The sequence below is a fragment of the Durio zibethinus genome, chromosome 19 (assembly GCF_047325235.1).
Source record: "Durio zibethinus cultivar Kanyao isolate XHJ-2024 chromosome 19, ASM4732523v1, whole genome shotgun sequence".
In the NCBI taxonomy this organism is placed as follows: Eukaryota; Viridiplantae; Streptophyta; class Magnoliopsida; order Malvales; family Malvaceae; genus Durio; species Durio zibethinus.
Genome location: NC_143180.1, coordinates 1,050,871 through 1,071,900, shown reverse-complemented (window position 1 = coordinate 1,071,900; position 21,030 = coordinate 1,050,871). Strand labels below are relative to the sequence as shown.

Sequence of the window (21,030 nt, the reverse complement as noted above, 5' to 3'; positions counted from 1 at the left end):
GAGAGTTTTTATTTATTGGATTTAGATAAAAAAATTAATTATTTTTTTTTAATCTTTAAATCTATAATTATCCTACTAAAGTCTTGATTAGCGTTGTGTTTGGATTTCAAAATATAGCTTTTGAATGCAAATGCAATGCTAAACACATTTTGGTTTGTGTCAAAAGCATTTTTAGACCGCTAAAAATTAGCCAATAACAAAAATTGATTGAGAAGTGTAATTGCGATTTGTGATTTATGATTTAGGGGTAAAATGACTAAATACTCATTCAATCATTTATTATTGACAAAAATATCCTCAATTAATAAGTGTATTTTTGTATATTTTCAAATAAAATTCACAATAATTTATATTAATTATTACTTCAAAAATATTTTAAATTTATTTTTTATCATATACCTTAACATTAATTTACTTGAATAATATTAAAAATAATCTATTTTTCACTTTCCAATATCATTTTCTTAAAAAATATTTTAACTTTTTACAGTAATTTTTCTAACAATACTAAACATTTAAAACTCGTAAAATTTATCACAACAATTTTTTACACTTTAAAAATATATTTTTTCAAACTAAGATTTTTCAACCGCAAATTAGGCCTACGTACTAATAAGCTGCGTAACAGCATTTTGTTTGTAACGTGCACATTAGCAAAAGCCAGCCAGTAAAGCATTGTTTCACAACTAGATAGACAGTCTCCAAACAAAGAATTATTAGAGATTCCAGTGGAAAACCACGTGACATAGAATAATTAATTACTCATACATGGCACCCTGGAAATATATGGAAATTATTGTTCTTTGCCAAATCTTGCTTGACAGCATTAACTACCTAACATTGTCCAGATAATATACTACTACTAACATGTTGAAAATAAATAAATAAATAAATGCCTTACTTTCACAGTCAAAGGAACTGGTAAAATTTTTAGGTAATTTAGTAGCTTTAACAAATTAGTAGTACTAGACTTCAACAAATACATTGTTTTAGTAATTTAATATTAGATAGCCTTGCATATGGCAATATCAATAAGTTAATGAGTTTCAGCCACAAATTTTGGCAAGTTGTTACCAATTTCCATTTCTTGTAAAATTAATACTCCCTCTATTTCATTTTTTTTCTTCATGTTTTTCTTTAGATATCCTAAAATTATATCTTTTCTTTTAATATCTAAAATTTTTATATTTTAAAATTTTATTTTAAATTTTTTTTTATTTTTGACATTAAAAATTAAGAAATTTTAATTTTATAAATTTTTTTTTAAAAAATTTAATATTAAATACATTAAACCCTAAAACTCTTTTTTAAATTTCGTAAAAATTAATATATGATAAACATTTTAAGACGGAGGCAATAAATTAATGAGTTTGAACCATAAAATTTGACAAGTAGTTACCCATTTCCATTTCTTTCTTTTAAGTTTTCTATGGATTCAATCATATTTATATTACTCCGCACTTAATAAATTTACGAAGAATTAATTTTTATAATCTTTTAAAAGATTAAATTTAAAACAACTCAAAAATTCTTTTATTACTTAAACCAACATCTGTTAGTAGTTGTAACATTTTAGCAATGAATTTCAATTTCACACACTTGAACATTTAATTTTAGGTTTTGATGTCTGAGGACAAAATCTGAACTTATTGTTGTTTGGGTAATAAGAATATTAACATTCATCTGTATAAATCCCAAATACAACTAGAAAATAAAAAGATTACTAAAAAAAGGGATTCATTGTGTTGTTCAGATCCGAAGAGGTTGAAGAAAATAAAGTTGTCTATGTTTTGTTTTATTAATCCTATCTTTTTAAGCTAGGAGAAGGAGTAGGTAACTCGATGGTGACCGGGGCAACAAGATGGGCACCTAATCAAACCGTTAGCGTTGCAATCAGTACAAGTTCGAAACCCAAATTTTTCAGAGTAGATCTTATGGCTACCATTGCATTGGTGACAAATAACAAATCTCAGCCCTTCGCATAAATGACAGACACTGGACCCCACCACCAACGGTAACCCAGCAATCATCTTCTTCAGTTCTCCACACTCATTTAACCGTTTGATTTCCTCTGCGCCACCGACGTACCTCCCACCAACGAAAACCAACGGAAGGGTAAAGCTTTTGCGCCCGAAGATACATTGCAACTCGTCTAAGAAATTAGAGTCCAACGACAAATCTCGTTCGTCTACAGGGACACGAAACCCTCGGAGGATTGATCTGACGGTCTTGCAGTCTTCGAAGGTCTTGCGGACGACACGGAGGCTGGTGAAGTAGACGACGATGCTTTGATCAACGTTGGGGAGGGTAATGGAAGGTTGGGATGAAGGGGAAGGAGCATGGCGGTGGGCCCAGGCGCGGAGGACTGAGGTTGAAAGCTTGACACGGTGGAAAATGGACGGCCTTTTGGGGGATTGAGGACAGATTTGAGACTCCTCTTCTTCTTTGAGGATAGCGTTAATGTCTTTGAATGAAGAGGAAGAGAAATGAGAGGGTGATTTTGGTGAGGAGTTTCCCCTGCTTGGTGATCTTAGCCACTGAGAAAACATTGGGAGAAAGCGGGGGGAAATGGGAGGATTCTTTTTGGAAGCGAGGGGGACAGTTAGGACAGAAATTTAGGGTGATTAACTTTATAAATATAAGGTTATTTGGAGTTAATTGGAATTGCGCTATTAAGGTAACCCTAGATGAGATAGGCGCTGAGCCGAGATTAAGGGATTATATTTTTATATCTATGATATGTAATTATAATGTAAAATATAATATAAATTTTAATATTTTATATGATATAAATATATGAGTATCAAACTACAAAAAAGGAGAATATTTTATTTTATAGTGTATTAGTTAATTAGGGGTGGATTATGATAAAAGAAATGAAGATATTGTTTCACTTAGATCTGCCAGCTATAATTGCATTTTTTATTTACTAAGCCAAAATTTGTGCAAAAACTTAGAAATGGGATTTTGCTTTGAAAGAGAAATGGACCTGTTGAATATTTACTGCTTTCAATTTTTTTTACTAACCTTGTGTCGCATTTTTGCTCCTTTAGAGATGAGAGTGTCTACGAATGGCTCCTTTTGTTCCACTTTTAAGAAAAACCTTGAGAAGCAAGAACTGCAAACAAGTTGGTCACTGGTCTCAGTTTTCCATTAATTCAGATGCTTATTTGACACTTTTAAGGTAATTAATGACAGAGCAATTTCACTAAATAGGCAGAGGAAATAGATCATATGTTGTATACCGCAAGTGTTGAGCCGCTCCTTTTCTGTTCAGTCCAGCTGCTAAGTTGTTTAGGGATTCTAATTGAGGGGATCCTGGAGTTTCCAAATATGTTTTCATATGCCTGTAGCCAATTAAGGTGCGTAAAGTTAGTTGATCAGACAAGTCAAAGTTAATTTTGGACTTAAAAGGATGAATATAAAGGAAATATACTTCTTGATGTTCTAAGTCATTATGCCAGGACGATCATTGGCAGGAGATTCCATTGTAAGTTGAGTTTCCACCAAGAATTCTGAAAAAGAAAAAATGGTAAACAAAGAAAGTAATGGGGCTGTTAATGACCATATTGGATGAAGAAGCAATTTCAGTGATTATAGCTGTTATCGCAAAATAGAAGTTTCCACCATATTGTTCATTTCCTGAATAAAAGTTGTCTACCTTCTCACTTACCTTTCAATATTTACTTCTATGTTAGTTGAAGGGACTCCATCTCCAGATAACAAGCTCCCAGTGTATCATACTGCATCTCCTGCAAAGTGCACATGAAGCTTAACTGATACATTGTGTCCCCATAATTAATTTCAAATGATAACCTCAAGACATCTCCGAACAGATGAGAGATATAAAACATGTAAAGAGAGATTTTTCATACCTGAATTTCCAAAGGTGACAAACTGATTGTTTCCAACTGGCGTCACCTTATTTACCATACTTGTTCGCTGTAACTCTATGGTAAAAGTATGAGATGAGGAACCAACTCCACTGTGAAGATCTTTAAAAGGCTTCACATTCCAAAACTCTTTCAGACACGGACACAATTGTATTTCCTGGAATTAAACTAAACATCAGTTGTGACACTTGCATAACCCATCGGATTATCAGACTGTATTCTCTCTGGAGGAGATGGTTCTGGGGCTTGTGGTTGTGAGGTCCTCACTATGACAGTATAATATAGATTAACCTCCCTTCATTATCTCCACAAGAAATTAAAAAAAGTAAGAATCAGTGAATTCTAACCAGAGGGTGAGTCATGGTTAGGTTGAGTGCTTTTCTTCCAGAAGTCCAAAAGTGGTGCTCGATAAGGGATTTCTTGGTTTCCTTTCTCAAACATATCATCCATTAGTACAGTAGATGGGAGCTCCATTGGCTTAGCTATCTTCAAGGTAGACAAGAAATTTGTGCGCCCCTACAACATTTATAGTACAAAAAGCTTATGTTACAAAAATGATTCTTCAAATGATTATTTTCTTAGAACAAAACCTTTACGTGAACTCTTCTGATATGAGTGGTTCAAAATAATGTTTAACAAATATTCGCTCATGGTGTTAATTCAGTAGCTAACCAACTAATCGGGGTATGGAACATAATTAAGCTTGATATAAATGGGATAAATTGCAAATATGCAGGGCATACTCTTTTTTTTCTTCCTTTTCTTGATACAATATCTGAAGTGTCATGACGCTAGGAGTGGCATACATGGTTAGGAATAACAGTTTGTTCCCCATCTATGATAATTCCTTTGGCTTTTCTCACTTTCCGTTTTACTGGCCCCTGCCTCCGTTGATCCTGCTTTCTCAAGGAGAATAACATTAGCAAAGGTTGTATTTTCATCTGTATTATTATTATTATTTTTTTGCATAATTTTTAGTGAAATCATTAATGCTTACCTTGGCTTCTTTATTTTTATCAAATTGTAGATCTAATTGGTGCTCTGGATGCTGCTATTGGGTTTCTTCAGCTGAAGGATATTAGCAGGAACATCAAGCCACTGTCGTTATTAGTTTGCTAAGATGGAAAATAACATAAATGATACAGGAAGATTACTGACATTAGGAAAACTTTCAGGAAAACTTTCATATTATTTTTTCCACTTTTGATGGTTAATAATACAGAAAGCCAATTAGTAGGCTTATATAAGAGGACCTCATTTTAAGTCAGATAATTCATGTTGAACAGCAGTTATCGACGAATATATATGTTCAGAAAATTTCATGTGCCACATTACTTGGACCTAAAATCAAGTAGAATGGTTGATCAACAAATCTTACTCAGCAGTTCCGCCACAATGATTTAAATTTTAAGTGAAAGTTTCATCATCTTTTTCCAGATTTCTTACATCATTCCCTTAAACATACAAAAACTACAAGTATACACGACTTAAGTTGCACTATTCTGACCATTTAAGGCATTATAGTACTCTAACCTCTTTGAGGCCCATCTTGCCGGTTTGGAGAAGGAATAGGAGTAGTTGGTATCTGTATTTGCTCTTCGAAAATGAAGTTTATTTGTGTTCCCTCGTAAGCTTCTTCAAACCTGTCACAGCAGCTAGAAAATTGAGGTAATTATTCAGTCTACAGGCATCATAGCTAATTATTAAACCTTTACCAGCAATAGATGCACACCCATGGAACTAAGCTTTTAAATTTACCTTTCAAATTGACCATGAATATTTGTATTAGGCTGAAATAAATCAAATAAGGTGATGTTCTTATCAGCTGTAATAAATACTACGTCGTTTACCCACGAGGATGCTAGAGAGTCGAAGAGCAAAAGGAACCGGAGGATTTAGAATCTCTTCACTGTTAAAAATTAAAATACAAATTAAATAAGGCAATAAAAAGAAATTGAAATAACTGAAAAGGAAAATAGAAACCAGAGTCGAGCTATGTCGAGCTTGTTAGCCTTCCTTCGATCGAGCTTCGCCTGCATAGTTCCAAGCAATCTTAATCAACAAAAGGCGGAAAAAAACAGAGGACAGTTACTTATTCCAGCTTATATTACAGAAAGCCAAACAGATCTTCAGTTAACAAAAAGTTGGTAAAAAAAACAACCATCAATATTCACCTAACCTTTATTTTATTTTTTTTCAAAATATAAGGGTTTAATTAAAAAAAAAAAACTAAAAATAATGATTAAATTCGTATTTCAGAGAAAATAAGTACAAACTGATGGAAAGTAAAACAGAGCATAAAAACAGAAAGAGAGATTAGAGCCAAATTTTCAAAGAAAATCAATAAAAAATCGCTTCAAAAAATGTGACTAAATCACAATTTAATTACTAGAAAGTTCGTTTCCAAATATTTACGTTTCACAGGCATTTAACAGATAGCTTATGAACGTAAAAGAAATACTTCCAAAAAAATTTTAGTCAGAATTGTTTTTAAAGAGTAACTTTGAACGAATCCAAAGAAACAGAGCAAACTCATGAAAACAAAGCTTCGTTAATGGCGTTCTCTAGAGGAAAACATTTTGTTCTTCTTTTAAAAAGAAATTAATTAAAATCGAGAAAGAAGAAAGAGAAACAGAACTTTCGTCAATGGCGTTTTTGAGAGACGAAGAGAGGTTTTGATTTGGTTTTGGTGAGGTTGTTATTTTCATTTGTGCGCACCTGAATATAAAGACGCCAATGGCAGAGAAGCGATTTGCGCGGTTCTCTATTTTAATGCAATTGATTGCAATGACTGTAATGGAGTAGTCTAAATTCACATCTAGGTGTATGAAAATTTTCCGTACTACTTTTGTATGGATCTAGAAACTGATTGGGGAAATACAAAATAAAATAGAATAACCAGTGAAACGGTGCGTTTTGTTAATCAGTTTGGTATTCCTATATAAACTTGATGATAGTGCATATTTTTGCATGCAATAGTTTTTTTTTTTTTCTCAATTTAGTTATTACCATAAATTTAATCTCTACAATCATATTTTTACTATTGTGAATAAATAAATAACATAATGTCCAAGGAAAGCATGGCATCTCACAAATGTCGAGAAATAAATATAAAGAATATAGGATTATTATTTCATGTATTGGTGAAGTTTTTAAATTTTATCATGATATTATTTTTTTATTACATTAAGTTATTAATTTTTTAAATATATTTTGAAATTTATGTGTTAACTTTTTAATTTTTATGATAGAGTTTTTAGTAGATGGTGTATTAGATATTTTTTTAAAAATATAAAAAAAAAAACCTTTTTTTTTGGGCAAAAATTATTGTTTGATAGCTCAATGGCATGGGCGTAAGAGGTATAGGTTGAGCCTTTTAACTTGACCAATGGTCGAGTAAATGGAAAACACAATTTAAATTGGGCTAGGACTTGGGATTTTCTAAAACTGTCCATGACCTTAAGCGGTCATTCATGTTTAGATATTTAGATAAATTATGAGATTAAAATTAATAACAATGGATTAGTGAAGAGATTAATTATTATAATAATAAAATTAAATATTATAATGATAAAATTAAATATTATAATGATAAAATTAAAATTAATAATGGACAGTAAGAAACATGCACAACACATGGAAAAAAAACATCTCTTAATTATTGATATGAAATATTAATTTGTTAGTAATTTGAGTTTAAGGTAATTTCAAAAAAGGGTAGCATAAATCAACTAAAGAGGCAAGGGTTAAATGGCAAACTCTACGTAGGCTTAGATCAAAAAGAAAACTCAAGTTAAAAGAATTGTTTATTTGAAATCAAACTTGCATGATTAGATATTTATAATCTATTTTCTTGTAAGCAAGTTCATTGTGGATTGCATGAATGTATAATTATGTACTTGAAGGAACATATGAGAGGTGCCTATTACACAAAATAGTAGTTGGAGCATAAAAAAACTATTACAAATGAGGAGACTTGCCCCTCCATTTTTAGTGCAAATAGAGGAAGGTGTGGGATGGAACGTGGGAAGAACCGAAAACTTGATTGCAGCTATACGAGAAGAATTGAGATCGAAACAGAGAAAGATAGTGTGGTGCAAGCTTCATGTCCCCAAACATGCAATCATAGGTTGGATGGCTATATTAAACAAAGTTCCTACCAAGGATCGATTGAACTCACGGGGGCTCAAAATTGAAGAAGGCTATGTACTATGCAAACAGGAGGATGAGACTAAGAGTCATAGCTTCTTTAGCTGCCATTACTCAAATGTTGTGTGAAAACAGGTTTTACAGCTTTGTATGATGCACAACAAAAATTTAAGTTTCAGGTTCGCACGACTCAAATTTTATTCTGTTAAAATTGAGACTGTCGATTCGTAAAAAACCCTTTGACCTAGATCAGTGTGTGGACGATGACATACAGATTATAATAATATAAAAACTAATGTATATTAAAAATTACAAGTACAATCACAATTAAATATTTTTTAAATATATATGACATAATTACGTTATATTACTTGAATAAATCATATAAAAAACTTATAAATGGTGAGATTTAAGCATCAAAATTAAATATGATTAACAAATTTAATCATTGCCTCAAATAAAATGATAAATTTGAAGCTTATGTCTTTTTCTTTTAACTTCATTAATGGAATTGCCCAAACAGTGATGAACGGTGGGCCTTGCAACTTGCCATCTTGACAATGAAGCTAAACTTTATAATATAATTTATTCTTTTTTAAATTTTGGCCGGAAGAACCTGAAATTTTCGAAAAGAAAAATGGGCTACTATTACTCTGCTTATGTTCTCTTCTTTCTCTTCCTCGTCAGAACAGTACCCACCTCCACCGCACCGGATCATTTCCTTAAAACTTTAAAGTCCCCGAAGCCAACGCCCGAAGCCCAAGAATTCTTCGAGTTGACGAATCCTCTACCGTCCGATCACCTGACTCCGTCATGTTCTCTCACCATCATACACCATTCATTCGCCAACACGATCAACTCCCCTCCTTTCTCCACCCCTTACTCTCCACCTTCCGATTGCCCTCCACCATGGCCACGTGTCGTCCTCGAACTCCGCGTCTCCTCCTCCGGAGACCAGTACGATCGCATCGCCGCCATTTGGCTTGATGGTGCCGAGATATTCCGAACCAGCACAGCGGAGCCGACGGAATCCGGAATCTTCTGGAGAGTTCGAAAGGATATCACTAGGTACTCTTCTCTTCTTTATGAACATAAAATTAACGTCACCATGATGCTTGAAAACGTCGTTAATAACATTTACACCGGCGTTTACGACGTTCATGTATCATTTCTGTTTTACAAAGAAAACATTAGCCCTAACGGCGTTAGGTTTCCGTCAATTATTTCCCCAAATAAAAATAATTACGAGTTGGTTACTTCTGATTTGGGATTTTTCAAAACGCCGTCGGATTTAATAATCCCGATTTGCGACGACGGGAAGAGAGGGTATTGGTTTAAAGTGGAAAGCGAATCGGACGTTCACGTAAAAAGAGTTCGATTTCCCAAGAATACCCTCCAAGTCGTTTTGGAATTATACGCATCGTTTCATGGGAACGACGAGTTTTGGTATTCAAATCCGCCGAATTCTTATATCCGATTGAATAATTTGACTACTGCGCGTGGGAATGGCGCGTATAGGGAAGTTTTCGTGACAATTGACGGGAAATTCGTGGGGTCCGAGTTGGTTTTTCCGGTGGTTTTTACAGGTGGGATTAATCCGTTATTTTGGGAACCGATCGTGGCAATTGGGGATTTCAATTTGCCAAGCTATGATTTGGATTTAACCCCATTCTTGGGATGGTTATTGGATGGGAAATTTCATGATATTCGGATTGGTGTTGATGATGCGATATCGTTTTGGCTTGTGAATGCAAATTTACATATTTGGTTAGATCATGGAACTTCAAAAGTTAAAGCAAAATCTGTTGTTTATAACAATCCTGCTCTTACCATTGAACGTCAAGAGGCTTTTAGATTGCTTGATGGGTCATTTAGGATTAAAGCTAAGAGGAAAAGTGAGTTTGCCGGGTGGGTTAAATCCAAAGCTGGTAATTTCACCACCATCGTTTCCCAGGAGTTTAGGGTGATTAATTTGATAAGGTTTTATTTCAATGGAACTTATAAGGTTGTCAAACAGATGGTTAAGGCAAAGAGGGATTCAAGGATTAGAGCTGATTCGGGTAATTTGGTTGGTCGTGCCGTTACTCGAAGGAGGTATCCTCTTACTGTGATTACATCTACTGTTCCATTGCCTCAGAAGGATTCCTTGGGGTCGAAGAAAGAGGATATGTATATGCTGATAACCAACGTTTCTCATGCTTTGAATGAGAGGCGAATCAATGGGGACTATTGGAGTATTCTTTACAATAGGCAGAATTCGGAAGGATGGATGAAGGTTAGGGGTCATTCTGTTCTCTCCGGCGAAGCAAGCACTTGGCAGAGGTATAATTACAGGGATGATTTTGGTTGCTATTCCCGGACTGTTTTGGCATACAACGGCAAGCTCATCGGCGACAATACGACCTTTTCTTGTGCATCTTCTACGTAGTTTCAGTTGTTCCCTTTTTCCCCTGTGCATGATCCGATTGTTTCGAACATTCCAAATGATATTTGCTCTGTATGAATTTGTGTCAGCTTCAGCTTCTATAAACTCTAATGTATGGTTAGTGGCATCATTTGTATTTACCGCTAGTAATTTTCTGTGCATTCCATTTTACTGCATTCCAATTTCCGTAGATGGTAAGAGGCACTGATACAATGAATCAAACTATCGTAGATTCAAGCTGAAGAAAAAATTATGCAAGCAAGAAAGAAACCATGCTGACAAGTGCACTGGAAAATTCCAAAAAAATGTACCAGCTTTCATTGGAAACTTCATTAAATTCACTTAAATTGTCAGAATCTGTGGGCTTCCGGATTTTTAAATCAGGCAAAAAAAAAAATGTGGACGAGGCACAAACATATGCCGTAGCTTTTCCTCTCCAACTGTATAATAAACCGTCCAAAACCTCTATAGACGTGTTCTTTATGGCCAAGCAAACTCAGATATTTGAATTGGTAGATAGGCTATTTTATGCCATAAGCACCCATCCCTTTCTATAGGATGTACACAAAATGGCAATCTAAGGGAAAGAAATTCATGACAGAAATAGGGCAAAAGGTAACTCGGATATCACGGCAGAAGCCACAGATAATCCTTCTTTTCAAATGGTTAAAGTGCAATCTTCATCCGGAACAAATTGGCAGTGGAAGAACCTTGGTAACTGTGCATGCTTTTTTTTTTTTTAATTTAGTCATTCACTTGGACGCCAGAAACCCTTCTGGCCAACAAGAAATTGGCCTTGATAAAGGCTTGTTGACCAGTGAAGTGAACGCAGTACTGGATTGAGGTTTTTAATCGATTCCATGGTGTCTTGGACCAAGAGATATCCACCAGGTCTCAGTATGCGATCCATTTCCACAGCTACATCTATAATGTCACATCTGACAGAAGTGCAAAATCTAAGATCACCATTCAACCCTAAATTCTAACATTCAAAATTATAAGGATAATGCAGTAGCAGGCTTCAGTCATCTATTTGTCATTTTTTACTACCCGAAGTAAAAATCAGCAATAAACCATAAAAATATTTAGATCATTACTTTTAGGTATCGCAATAGCATACCTCTCTTTAAGGTTTCTGAAGAGAAAACTGGAATGCAGTAGATCATATGTTCGTGGGTAAGTATTAAAAGACTCGCACCAGTCATGATAGACTCCAATCAACCCCCTTTCAAAAATAATGGACAAGGTATCTTCTGCATCAATTTGTACAACATTCATCACCCAGATAGGCAGCTCATTGAGTGCCGCAGCAAATCTGTAAACCACAATTCAATATTGTTGTGAGAATTCTTTACAAGAGAAAGTTTAGCTTGATAGATCAGATAGCAATGGAAATGAAACAACTGGATGAGAGAACATATTGGCAAAAACAGTACCATTTCATACGTCATAATCAATTTAAGGTACCATAAGAACTCTTCCAAAACACTTTCTCTCCTCTCACGAGAGTGAAACGGTATATCGGCCCTAGGAGATTAAGGATTATGCAAAGAACGAGTGAGATGACAAAGTGAAGGAAATTAAAGGTTAACAATCAGTTGAAAACTCGAATTGAGGGAACTTCTTAATCATGTATTATGTAAATTAGTTTTTATAATTAAAGCAACTACCATAAGAACTTCAACCATACAAAAGTATACTATTTGGTCTTCCATCAGAGCAATCATATTTTGTTGGAGGTTTACTTCTTGATAACTAAATTCAAAACAAGATTAATATTATTATTTTAATTTGAAGATTAATACATTTGGGGTTAGAAAGTAAACGAGAAAAACCACAGAGAAGTGAGAAGTGGCAGGCATGCAATAAAACCCAATGCAATAATGAAACTCAGGATTAAACATCAAGCAATTTTTTGTTTTTGACAGAAAAAATTTAAGCAACTTGATATATTTCTTACCCTCCATAACCGGCATTCATATCCACCACATTTCTTATCCTTGACCAGTTTATAGCTAGACCATCAAGATACACATCTGATACAAGTGCTGCCCAATGTTTAGTGTCCTCATTGAATATATCTTCAGCATCTGGTTTAGATGGAAGGCTTGGAGGCTTACTGCTAAGCCTCTGGGGCCACGGTGTGGGCCAGCTGAGCAAATTACCCATGCTATCAACTGGAAGTCTTGAAATACAATAACTAAGAGGTTCATACCTGTCACAGTGAATAGACATCATCACAAGCAGTCAAATAAAATGGAGGCTAAGACCAAATATACCAACATTATTTTAGGACTCGTTTAAATTGCCCAGCCAAGACATAAGAAGTGGAAGATAACATAGCGCATCTGTGCACATATTCAAGCATGTCTTTGAGTGTATGCAATTTAAGGTGTAGATAATACACCTAAAAGATTACCATGAGACATTCTGCTTATTTTTCTGATCACACAAGGGTGGATGTTTTTCTTTGCGTTGCTCATAACAGGAATACGAGGAAGGCTTTTGATATATTACAAGCCCAATTCCAGATGAATGAACAGTTTTAGCCACAACCTCCCAACACATGGATGCTGTCAATGTCACCATAGCTGAAATATATACAGAATATCAAGCCAACTTAGCACATTCAGACTCTAACAATTAAATGGTGCAAAGAAATAAATGAGATGGCTAATCATGGCAGAGATAAAACAAGTAAACAAGGAAAATGTAAAGAAGGGAAAACAATTTTGTACTTCCCCCCCCATGAAAAAAAGAGAGTGGTATCCTTACACTTCCAAATATTTTGATCTTTCTCATCATCCCGATAAACTGGTGTAGCAGACCATATAAAGAATCCTCCTGGCCTAAGAATCCTGTTCAGCTCCAATAATGGTTTCCCACCTTGAATTCAAAAGCAGCAAAAAAGTCTCAACAATTCCAGGATATGCTAAAAAGGAAAATAGAAACAATGAACATAAATATAACAGCATGGTCAAACATATGCTGAAAGGAATTAATAAAAGACACCATACCATCACCATCCCAATGAACTCTGCATCGTGCGCAATGTATCATATCATATGCATTGTCAGGAAATGTCAGCTTTTGTGTACCAATGACAGAAAGTGTAGCAGGAATTCCCCTCTCTAGAGCAAACTGTATCTGAGCTTCATGTTCATCCTTCGGGGCAAACGACATGGTAATTACATCTTTGTCCAGCAAATAACCACCAAAGCTGGCAACACCACAGCCGACATCTAAAATAACCCTAATGCGCTTCCCCCATTTAATAGCTGGCAAAGTCTGGAGGGAAAAACCAGAAGGGAAAGGAAGGAAAGGAGGCTCAGCAGAAAGTAACACAAGTATTTTTGGGTTCTAATCTTCAACCAGTGCAGACCAAATTTGATGAACAAATCAGTAATAGTGTTAATTTGCAAAAGGATTAGAAAATCCAGTTCCTACCTTTTTTATGAAATCAATATAGCCAGTAACCCCATTCTTAAATTGAGTACCACCTCCAGGGAAAATGAAATAATCACCAGATTTACGCACCCAATTCTGTTCCTTCTTGTATTCCACAAGCTTAGGATGAGGAACATTGCCATACCAAATCTGTACACGAGCAAGAATAAGTCACATCACAGTAATATTTACCAAGTAAAAAACAGCATTAGAATTGTTTAGACATGAAAAAGGTATTTCATACTATAACTTTTAGAACCCAGTTTCCCAAAATCTCTCCCTAATGAATATCAGGCTTCAATTTTTTGCACTTCAAACCTCACATACATAATATTAGTAATTCAGCAAGTTTAAATTCAGTAAATTCAAAAATAGCATTAAAGAACTGAAAATTTTTATGATTAGTATCATAAAAATTAGTCCGATTTATGGATTTGTGTCACGTAAAATATTGAAATTCGTCTATTCATGCTTAGTAAACACAAAAATTAGGTCCCACAATTCATTTTAACACAAAAATATGAAATACATTTTTTTTATTTTGTTTAACCAATGTATAGCTATTACTAAAATTTTAAACCATCATATCGTATTCTTCTCCTATCAACTAAAAAAAAATCAATTAGACACATAAAAAATAAAACAAATATCTTACCAAAAATAAAAAGTAGTAGTAGTATCAAACAAGCTCAAGCTCACCATGTCCCTGCTCTTAGGCCATTGAACCGGAACCTTATAACCGGTCGGCAAAGGCACCAAACATCTCGGACTCGGATTCGGATTCGGGCAATGCCTTTCCCTATGCTCCATGTGTTTCCTCGATTTCAATTCCTTTATCGCTTTCCAATTATCCAAACACGGTATATAATCCACCGCCGCCGCACCTAGTTTACAGTTCTTCCATTTTATATTCAAACTCACATTCAAGTCCACGTCATCTGCAACGTCGTTTCCGGACTCCGGTTTTGGCGGGGATCGAACGGTGTCGTTTTGAGATCGTGAAGAAGACGGAGGAGGAGGAGGTTGAAATCGGGAGATGTGGAAATCAGAGGAGAGAGGGAGGGAAGGGAAAGGGAAAGGGGAAGAGTTGGATAAAATGAGGATAGTGAAGGAAATGAGGAGAATTGAAAGAGCGAAAAGGAAAGGATATTTTCGTTCTTTGAAGAGGTTGGGAACGGAAATCGGCATTTCTTCTCTTTTCTATTGTTTGGATTGGAGAGAAGGGAGAGGGAGAGAGTGAAAATATCAGCTGAGGAAGTGAAGTCTTTAGATCATTGAAATGAAAGGTGGATGTTTAGCTGCGGGAGTCGTTTGTTTTGTTCCCACTGTGAGTCGTTGACTTTACTTGGGTCGCTGTTTTTTTTTTTTTTAACAGAATTGAAAAAGAAAAAAAAAAATGTAATTCGGCCTTAATTGGGCTAACGGACCTCTTTGTCCATTAGATTTTGGTCCACAAAGACTTTTCTAGAAAGCAGGAAAACGCCCACCGTGGGGCTCGAACCCACGACCACAAGGTTAAGAGCCTTGCGCTCTACCGACTGAGCTAGACGGGCTTTGTTGTTTTTAATAAGTATATCCTCATTTCTTCTTAAGAGATGGATTATGACTAACTAATAAGAGGGCAATTTGATCACGTCTCTTTTGCTTTGTTCCTAATTCCTATATACAAACAGCTCTAAAATCCCGTTGAAAATCACATTTTGTTTTGTTCTTTACTAAGATATCTTCCTTCTTGTTTAGGCATTTCTTACTTAATTTTCAGTTTCAAGGGTTGCGCGATCTCATTTGCTGCTGTTGCGCAATGGTTCAGGAATGGCGTGAGCTTGAAGGCCGAGGCTCTGAGGGTAAATTCAGTATATTTCTCATTCTTAACCATTCAACCTTGTAACAATGGCTACAAGAATGCCATTAGAACAACTTTCTGCTAAGCATTTCTCTCAGAGTGTTCTTGGTCGACAGTCACACTTGATCCATGCCGGATTTAACCTAACATTCAGCTCACTGCATGATCTGAAGAGAGAAAGATGATACCTCCAGCATACCAGTACATGAAGCTAAAGCAACATGTTTATATAATATAGTATTCACCAATGTATATCATAGATTTCACTGCACTGAATAAAATCAAAGTGTTCTATTTCAGTGCAAAGCAATAGCACAATATTAGAACAATAAAGGCGAATCAGATCAGCTTTATCATTGGCTCTAATGTTGGGACAATCTCTGATACAATCGTAAGGCAAGATTCAAATCAACTCTTTGGGAACAAGGAAAAGGGTAAGAATTATACCTTCTTCTTGCAAAGCAGACTACAATTCAACTCTGTGGGATGTTTTATCATCATTCCCCAGCCCAAAGAGCCAACTGAATAGTTGTGATAGCTTACAGGATTCAGGCTTCTACTTTGGCTGATCAAAATTGACATTGCAAAGGGTATTGTAATCGTGCTTTAAATGAGGTTCGACAATTCTCTCCTAAAAACGTGATGAAAATTGTTACTGTTAGGAGTGAAGTCATTATTTTCAAAAACATTGAAGATGGATGGTTATAGTACCTTGAAAACTTCAAATGGACAGAAGTCAGTACCATTACAACCCTATTTATAAAAAAAGTAATATCAGCATCAAACCTTATAATAGTGTAGCATGCAAAACTACAAGTTCTAAGCACTAAGAAACAAGAAAAAAGGTAAAAACTATAATTAGAAAGATTTCAGGCAGGTGAACGCGAGATTCACTAAGATTTTTAACGTGATCATCACTCTTGCCCATTGAAGGTGACAACTGTTCCCTTTTGCTGGTATAACTGAAAGACTAATAGAAGAAACAAAGTAGTCAAAGAATAACTTACAGGTATTGGGATGGGATGCTCATTGTGTAGGACATGCATGAAGTATTTGCTTGAAGAATTAGCCGGACACCTGTATAAGACCAGCATATTATGCCCAGCAAAAGGTGCCACAGTGCTGCCTCTCCACTTTCTGTTCTGGCGAGGCTGAGGGAGAGTCAAAGGCTCCTCCTTCTGTATTCATTGAAAGTCTGCAATTTTTAAATAAACTCCACATATCAGCATATAACAAAGAGCCTACACAGATGCACATAATCATGCTTATAAATACTTTTAGTATTAAAAGATATCAAAGATGCTATGATAAAAGGCTGAAAGCATTGACCAGAGCCTTCAAGGAAAAGCCCAAGCAAACTTGAAAAAGAAACCACAGTTTCTGCATGTGCAATACGCAGTCTTGCCTTCTCATAACTGCCAGGGGCTTGGTTATCTGCACATAAGAAGGGAAACACTTGGAAGTCAAAGTTGAGAAAAAGCAATTACCAAACAACCTTTTGCCTTGCAGAAAAAAAAAAAAAAAAAAAAAACAACCTTTTGCCTTGTATATCACTAATCATAATCACAAAAAAATATATCTTATCTATTTTAGGTTCAGCAAGCTCTCAAGAAACTATGCTAATAAAAGGTAACAATGGCAACAATAAAAACGTTCTGATTTTTTTCACCTACTTTATTCTCTAGAATAAAAACTTGTAAAGAAAAAGCTATGGACAGAAGAAATCAATTATGCATATGCTCAGATGGTATAACATACTAGTTGCAAATGCAAATTATTCTGCCCTTGCCGACCCTAGTCTGTAGTTCCTAATTACAACACAGAACAGCATCACTACAGGAGAACAATTTATAGGCAATTCAGGGATAATCATTTCTAAATATTCCTTGCTCCTTGACACATAAAGACTAAACAGCTACAACCTCTTCCTAATATTACTTTTTTTAGCCTTGGTCCATGGATTGCACAACATCTTTAAGCAAAGGCACTCCCATTCTATAGTTTAAGGATTTACCATAGCCCTTTAATATAAACAGTTCTGAATCATCCGTCCACTCCAGCAAAGCAACCTAAATATTTAGACAACTTTTTCAGGTGAAAACCATAAAGCATGGAAGATAACAAGATTAATTAAAGTATACAGCTGAATTAGCATGACAGATAGAAGGAATGAATCATGGGGAGCATATTCCTCAAATTAAAGATCTGGTTTCACTTTTCCTGATAATATTGATATGAATATTTACTTAAGGAACAAAGACAAAATAATCTAAACTAACAACACATTTATCGTAATTAAGGCATTTTCTTCTATGTATTCATACATATGGAGATCAATAATTTACATATATTAGATTAAATATTCAAAGATGGTAAAAAAAAAAAAACAAACTTATATCATCTACAATCAAAGATGGTTTATACTTTTAGAAAGCAATAGTAGAATCAATGTTTTTGAGAAAATACCTATATTCTGGAAAAATGGTTAGGGCCCTACATACTTGGGGTATTTTCAATATGAAAAGTGATGAGATGTGTATAGAAACTATCCTGAATCTTTCAAATGAATAAATCCTAACTCCAACAAAATTCTTTTCTTCAAAAAAGTAATAAAGCATGAAAATACCTCAGTGGGACTGAAAAGACTGCAAGCTTGATCAACTATATCCAACAAAGATGTATCCTGCCATATAGAAAATCCAACAGAACCAAAAATATAAAGAAAAAATTGAATTGATAGAATACTAGAAGTGTCTGATTTTGAACAGGGAGTGAACTATGAAATTTGCATGAAAAGAAGATGACTGCCTGTTTCCACAGAAACCAGAGAGAGGATATATCCTGTCTTGTGAAATTGAACTCATATCGCTTTGTTAAAGAAGAGGTAATCTTGGCGAGGATTGGTTCTTTTAGCTTATCAACAGCAGGCTCTTCATTTTTCCTAAAGTCCTGCATTCATATATCTCTTTTAAATATGCAAACAAAAAGGCAAACCAATTAAATTACAGCACAAATGAATCATTATTCAAAATTTGAAGGTTAGATTAGTCTAAGAGATGAAGGTACACATTATGTACAAAATGTAAGAAAATGATTAGGAATACAATAGAATGAATATTTGACCAACTTAACAATCTTAGATAACTTTCTTACATCAAACTTTTCAAATTTGAAGTAGCCAAAGTGAATATCATCATAGAGATATGAAAAAACCTAGAAAGGCTTAAATGTAGGAACTATACTCATGTTGGTGCTTGAGTAATAAGGAATCAACATCATCCATAACTTGTAGGTCTTACAACAATCAAAAAACCTCAGGATTATGTCACTTGGACGACTTTCACTTGTAACAGCAAAAGCTCGATGACGCCCTGGTCCCAGACTTCCTTTGCCACTAAATAGCCCCATGCCAAATGCAACAGCACCAGCAGAAGCCTGAGGAACCTTTCCAACAAAATGAGCAAGAAATGCACATGAGTTCTAAATAAATCAAGAAAAATAAATATATAATTAGGCCAGCTTCAGAGCTGGAATCAAAATCAGAAGTAATGAAAATTGGCATTATTCAAGAATGAATATGGGGATAAAGAAAAAGTGAGTGTGGAGTAGCATCCATATATTATTTCAGAAATTCCAAAACAAAGAAAAAATACCGTGGAATCATGTTGAAGGAAATCTCTGAATAAAGCATTTATATCATAGAAGATAAAATTTCAAACATAGAACTGACCTAAGTAGTCTTTATGGGATACACATCGGGGTGGTATTCCTCATTAAATATATCAGGAAATCTTTCCCTAACCCTGATACCAAGCTGATACATTTCCTCTTCTCCTTTGCTATCCAATTCTCCACCCTCCAATTTTCCTTTCCAAGGAGATTCCCATTTCTGTAAACAGGCAGGGACTTTCTGTAGGGACAAATTCTTTTCTTTGGCATCTTTTAGAAGTTCCTTTATATGAGAAGCCAACGTTTCCAATTCTGTCATCCTCTTCTTAGTAGGAGAACGAGTTCCATGTCTGGCCTAAAAAATTTGAATTTGGATTAATCTACATTTTAGTTTTAATCTCTTGACAACGAAGTTTGGGCATTCAACAAGAAACACATAACCACATGAAAAATCTCAATAACAAATAACAAAAAAACAAAAAAAAAAGCTGAAAACTGATAATTCTCAAACAACAATTCAGTAAGTAACAAGCAACCTAATCACTTGATACTATGATTTGGACACAAAATGTAACACATTAACTTCAACATTACGCCTTTCAAAGAGTAAGAAAATCTTCAAGATATCCAATAAAGCTAACAATCTAAAACATTGCACAACACTTATCCAACTTTTTTCCATGCATCAATAATCAAACTTTGGTAGTTTGCAAATTTCACCCTTATACAAAGTTTCCCATAAAAAATGTACTATGATATCACCAAAACTAACATGATTTTTTTTAATTCAACAATATTTCTAGCTATCAAAGATATTAAAAATTCAAATTTCATGAAAATAAAATAAAATTACCACGAGATTTAAGTGGATAGGAGTACATCCATCAAGGATATAAGAGGGTAGAAACGAATTGTCAACAATATCTTTCACTTCACCATATCTGCTAAAAATTTATATAAAAAAAAAGAAATAATTAAAAAAAAGATAAAACTGATGCAAAAATTTCAAATTTAAACTTTAATAAAGCTAATTAAATTTCGATTCAACGAAGAGCGAAAGAGAACTAGACCTTGTTACAGTAGAGAGGTGTTGACGAACATCGAAATCTTGATCGGCTTTGGAATTTGAAAATAACGTTAAAACGAGCATCAAAATAGCGGCTACCATAGCCATCTTCTCCGGCAGCTAGGGAGTGTTTGGGTTTCCGCTTTGCTTCACGTTCGACTGGAACTGCCGCTGCTGATTCCGTGCTTTGAGCAGTATTGTAATGAAGCAACTGAGCTATTTCTAGACGTTGATATAGAATACATTGGGGTTAATTAGTTTTGACCATATTTTCAACGGTTTTGATCAGAGTGTTGTTAAAACTGGCGCAGCGGTTCCTATCTTTTTCATTTTGCCGCGTAACTCTAACGCTATTCTGCCCATGGAAAAACGACACGTGGAGTAACTTCCCTTCTGGGTCGGTAAAAAGGGCAAAAACATCCACGTGGCAGTTTGAAAATTTTGTTGGGATGTGGATTTCTACGGTGGGCCATTACTGGCCTTATACTAGGGATTCACCCCCAGGCTTCTCTTTGGGTCATTGTATCCCTTATTAAGG

The 21,030-nt window shown here is 34.8% G+C and overlaps 4 protein-coding genes, 1 non-coding gene and 1 pseudogene across 7 annotated transcripts; 2 read left to right on the top strand and 4 right to left on the bottom strand.

Moving 5' to 3' along the window:
* Positions 1-1,718: 1,718 nt before the first annotated feature.
* LOC111309726 (uncharacterized protein At5g39865-like) lies at positions 1,719-2,879 on the bottom strand. The gene has a single exon (XM_022908730.2). It carries the CDS (start codon positions 2,547-2,549, stop codon positions 1,818-1,820), a length of 732 nt encoding a protein of 243 aa, XP_022764465.2. The 5' UTR covers positions 2,550-2,879; the 3' UTR covers positions 1,719-1,817.
* A 4,980-nt stretch (positions 2,880-7,859) lies between these two features.
* Positions 7,860-8,171, top strand: LOC149513287 (uncharacterized). The gene has a single exon (XM_089748169.1). The coding sequence runs from the start codon at positions 7,860-7,862 to the stop codon at positions 8,169-8,171; it is 312 nt and encodes a 103-aa protein (XP_089604295.1).
* Positions 8,172-8,553: 382 nt separating this feature from the next.
* LOC111310098 (Peptide-N4-(N-acetyl-beta-glucosaminyl)asparagine amidase A protein) lies at positions 8,554-10,594 on the top strand. Its single transcript, XM_022909235.2, has one exon. The coding sequence runs from the start codon at positions 8,680-8,682 to the stop codon at positions 10,468-10,470; it is 1,791 nt and encodes a 596-aa protein (XP_022764970.2). The 5' UTR covers positions 8,554-8,679; the 3' UTR covers positions 10,471-10,594.
* Positions 10,595-10,762: 168 nt separating this feature from the next.
* On the bottom strand, positions 10,763-15,211 carry LOC111310097 (putative methyltransferase PMT23). Of its 2 annotated transcripts, XR_016330235.1 has the most exons (9): positions 14,614-15,199; positions 13,915-14,064; positions 13,485-13,755; positions 13,243-13,353; positions 12,887-13,058; positions 12,428-12,682; positions 11,904-11,994; positions 11,588-11,782; positions 10,763-11,405 (listed from the first exon to the last, which is right to left on the bottom strand). XR_016330235.1 is itself a non-coding variant. In XM_022909234.2 (8 exons), exons 1-8 carry the CDS (start codon positions 15,100-15,102, stop codon positions 11,216-11,218), a joined length of 1,833 nt encoding a protein of 610 aa, XP_022764969.2. In that variant the 5' UTR covers positions 15,103-15,211; the 3' UTR covers positions 10,763-11,215. The 2 variants fall into 2 exon arrangements, 1 of the variants encoding a protein (XP_022764969.2); XM_022909234.2 differs by lacking the exon at positions 11,904-11,994 and having other exon boundaries at positions 14,614-15,211.
* Positions 15,212-15,394: 183 nt separating this feature from the next.
* Positions 15,395-15,467, bottom strand: TRNAK-CUU (transfer RNA lysine (anticodon CUU)). Its single transcript has one exon. It is a non-coding gene; the product is annotated as a tRNA-Lys (tRNA).
* Positions 15,468-15,753: 286 nt separating this feature from the next.
* Positions 15,754-20,743, bottom strand: LOC111310099 (uncharacterized; annotated as a pseudogene). Its single transcript, XR_016330237.1, has 12 exons — positions 20,497-20,743; positions 20,280-20,367; positions 19,488-19,781; positions 19,045-19,201; positions 18,566-18,708; positions 18,384-18,440; positions 17,772-17,826; positions 17,087-17,191; positions 16,765-16,952; positions 16,469-16,510; positions 16,205-16,388; positions 15,754-16,028 (listed from the first exon to the last, which is right to left on the bottom strand). The product of XR_016330237.1 is annotated as an uncharacterized LOC111310099 (transcript).
* Positions 20,744-21,030: the final 287 nt, after the last annotated feature.

Bases quoted from the DNA above. Each gene is read 5' to 3' on its own strand.
- LOC111309726 (XM_022908730.2), bottom strand. From the start codon at position 2,549: ATGTTTTCTCAGTGGCTAAGATCACCAAGCAGGGGAAACTCCTCACCA.
- LOC149513287 (XM_089748169.1), top strand. From the start codon at position 7,860: ATGAGGAGACTTGCCCCTCCATTTTTAGTGCAAATAGAGGAAGGTGTG.
- LOC111310098 (XM_022909235.2), top strand. From the start codon at position 8,680: ATGGGCTACTATTACTCTGCTTATGTTCTCTTCTTTCTCTTCCTCGTC.
- LOC111310097 (XM_022909234.2), bottom strand. From the start codon at position 15,102: ATGCCGATTTCCGTTCCCAACCTCTTCAAAGAACGAAAATATCCTTTC. The intron at 13,756-13,914 runs GTAGGAACTGGA...TTTTCCCTCCAG, and splicing joins ATATTGATTTCATAAAAAAG to ACTTTGCCAGCTATTAAATG. The intron at 13,059-13,242 runs GTAAGGATACCA...TATATATTTCAG, and splicing joins AGATCAAAATATTTGGAAGT to CTATGGTGACATTGACAGCA.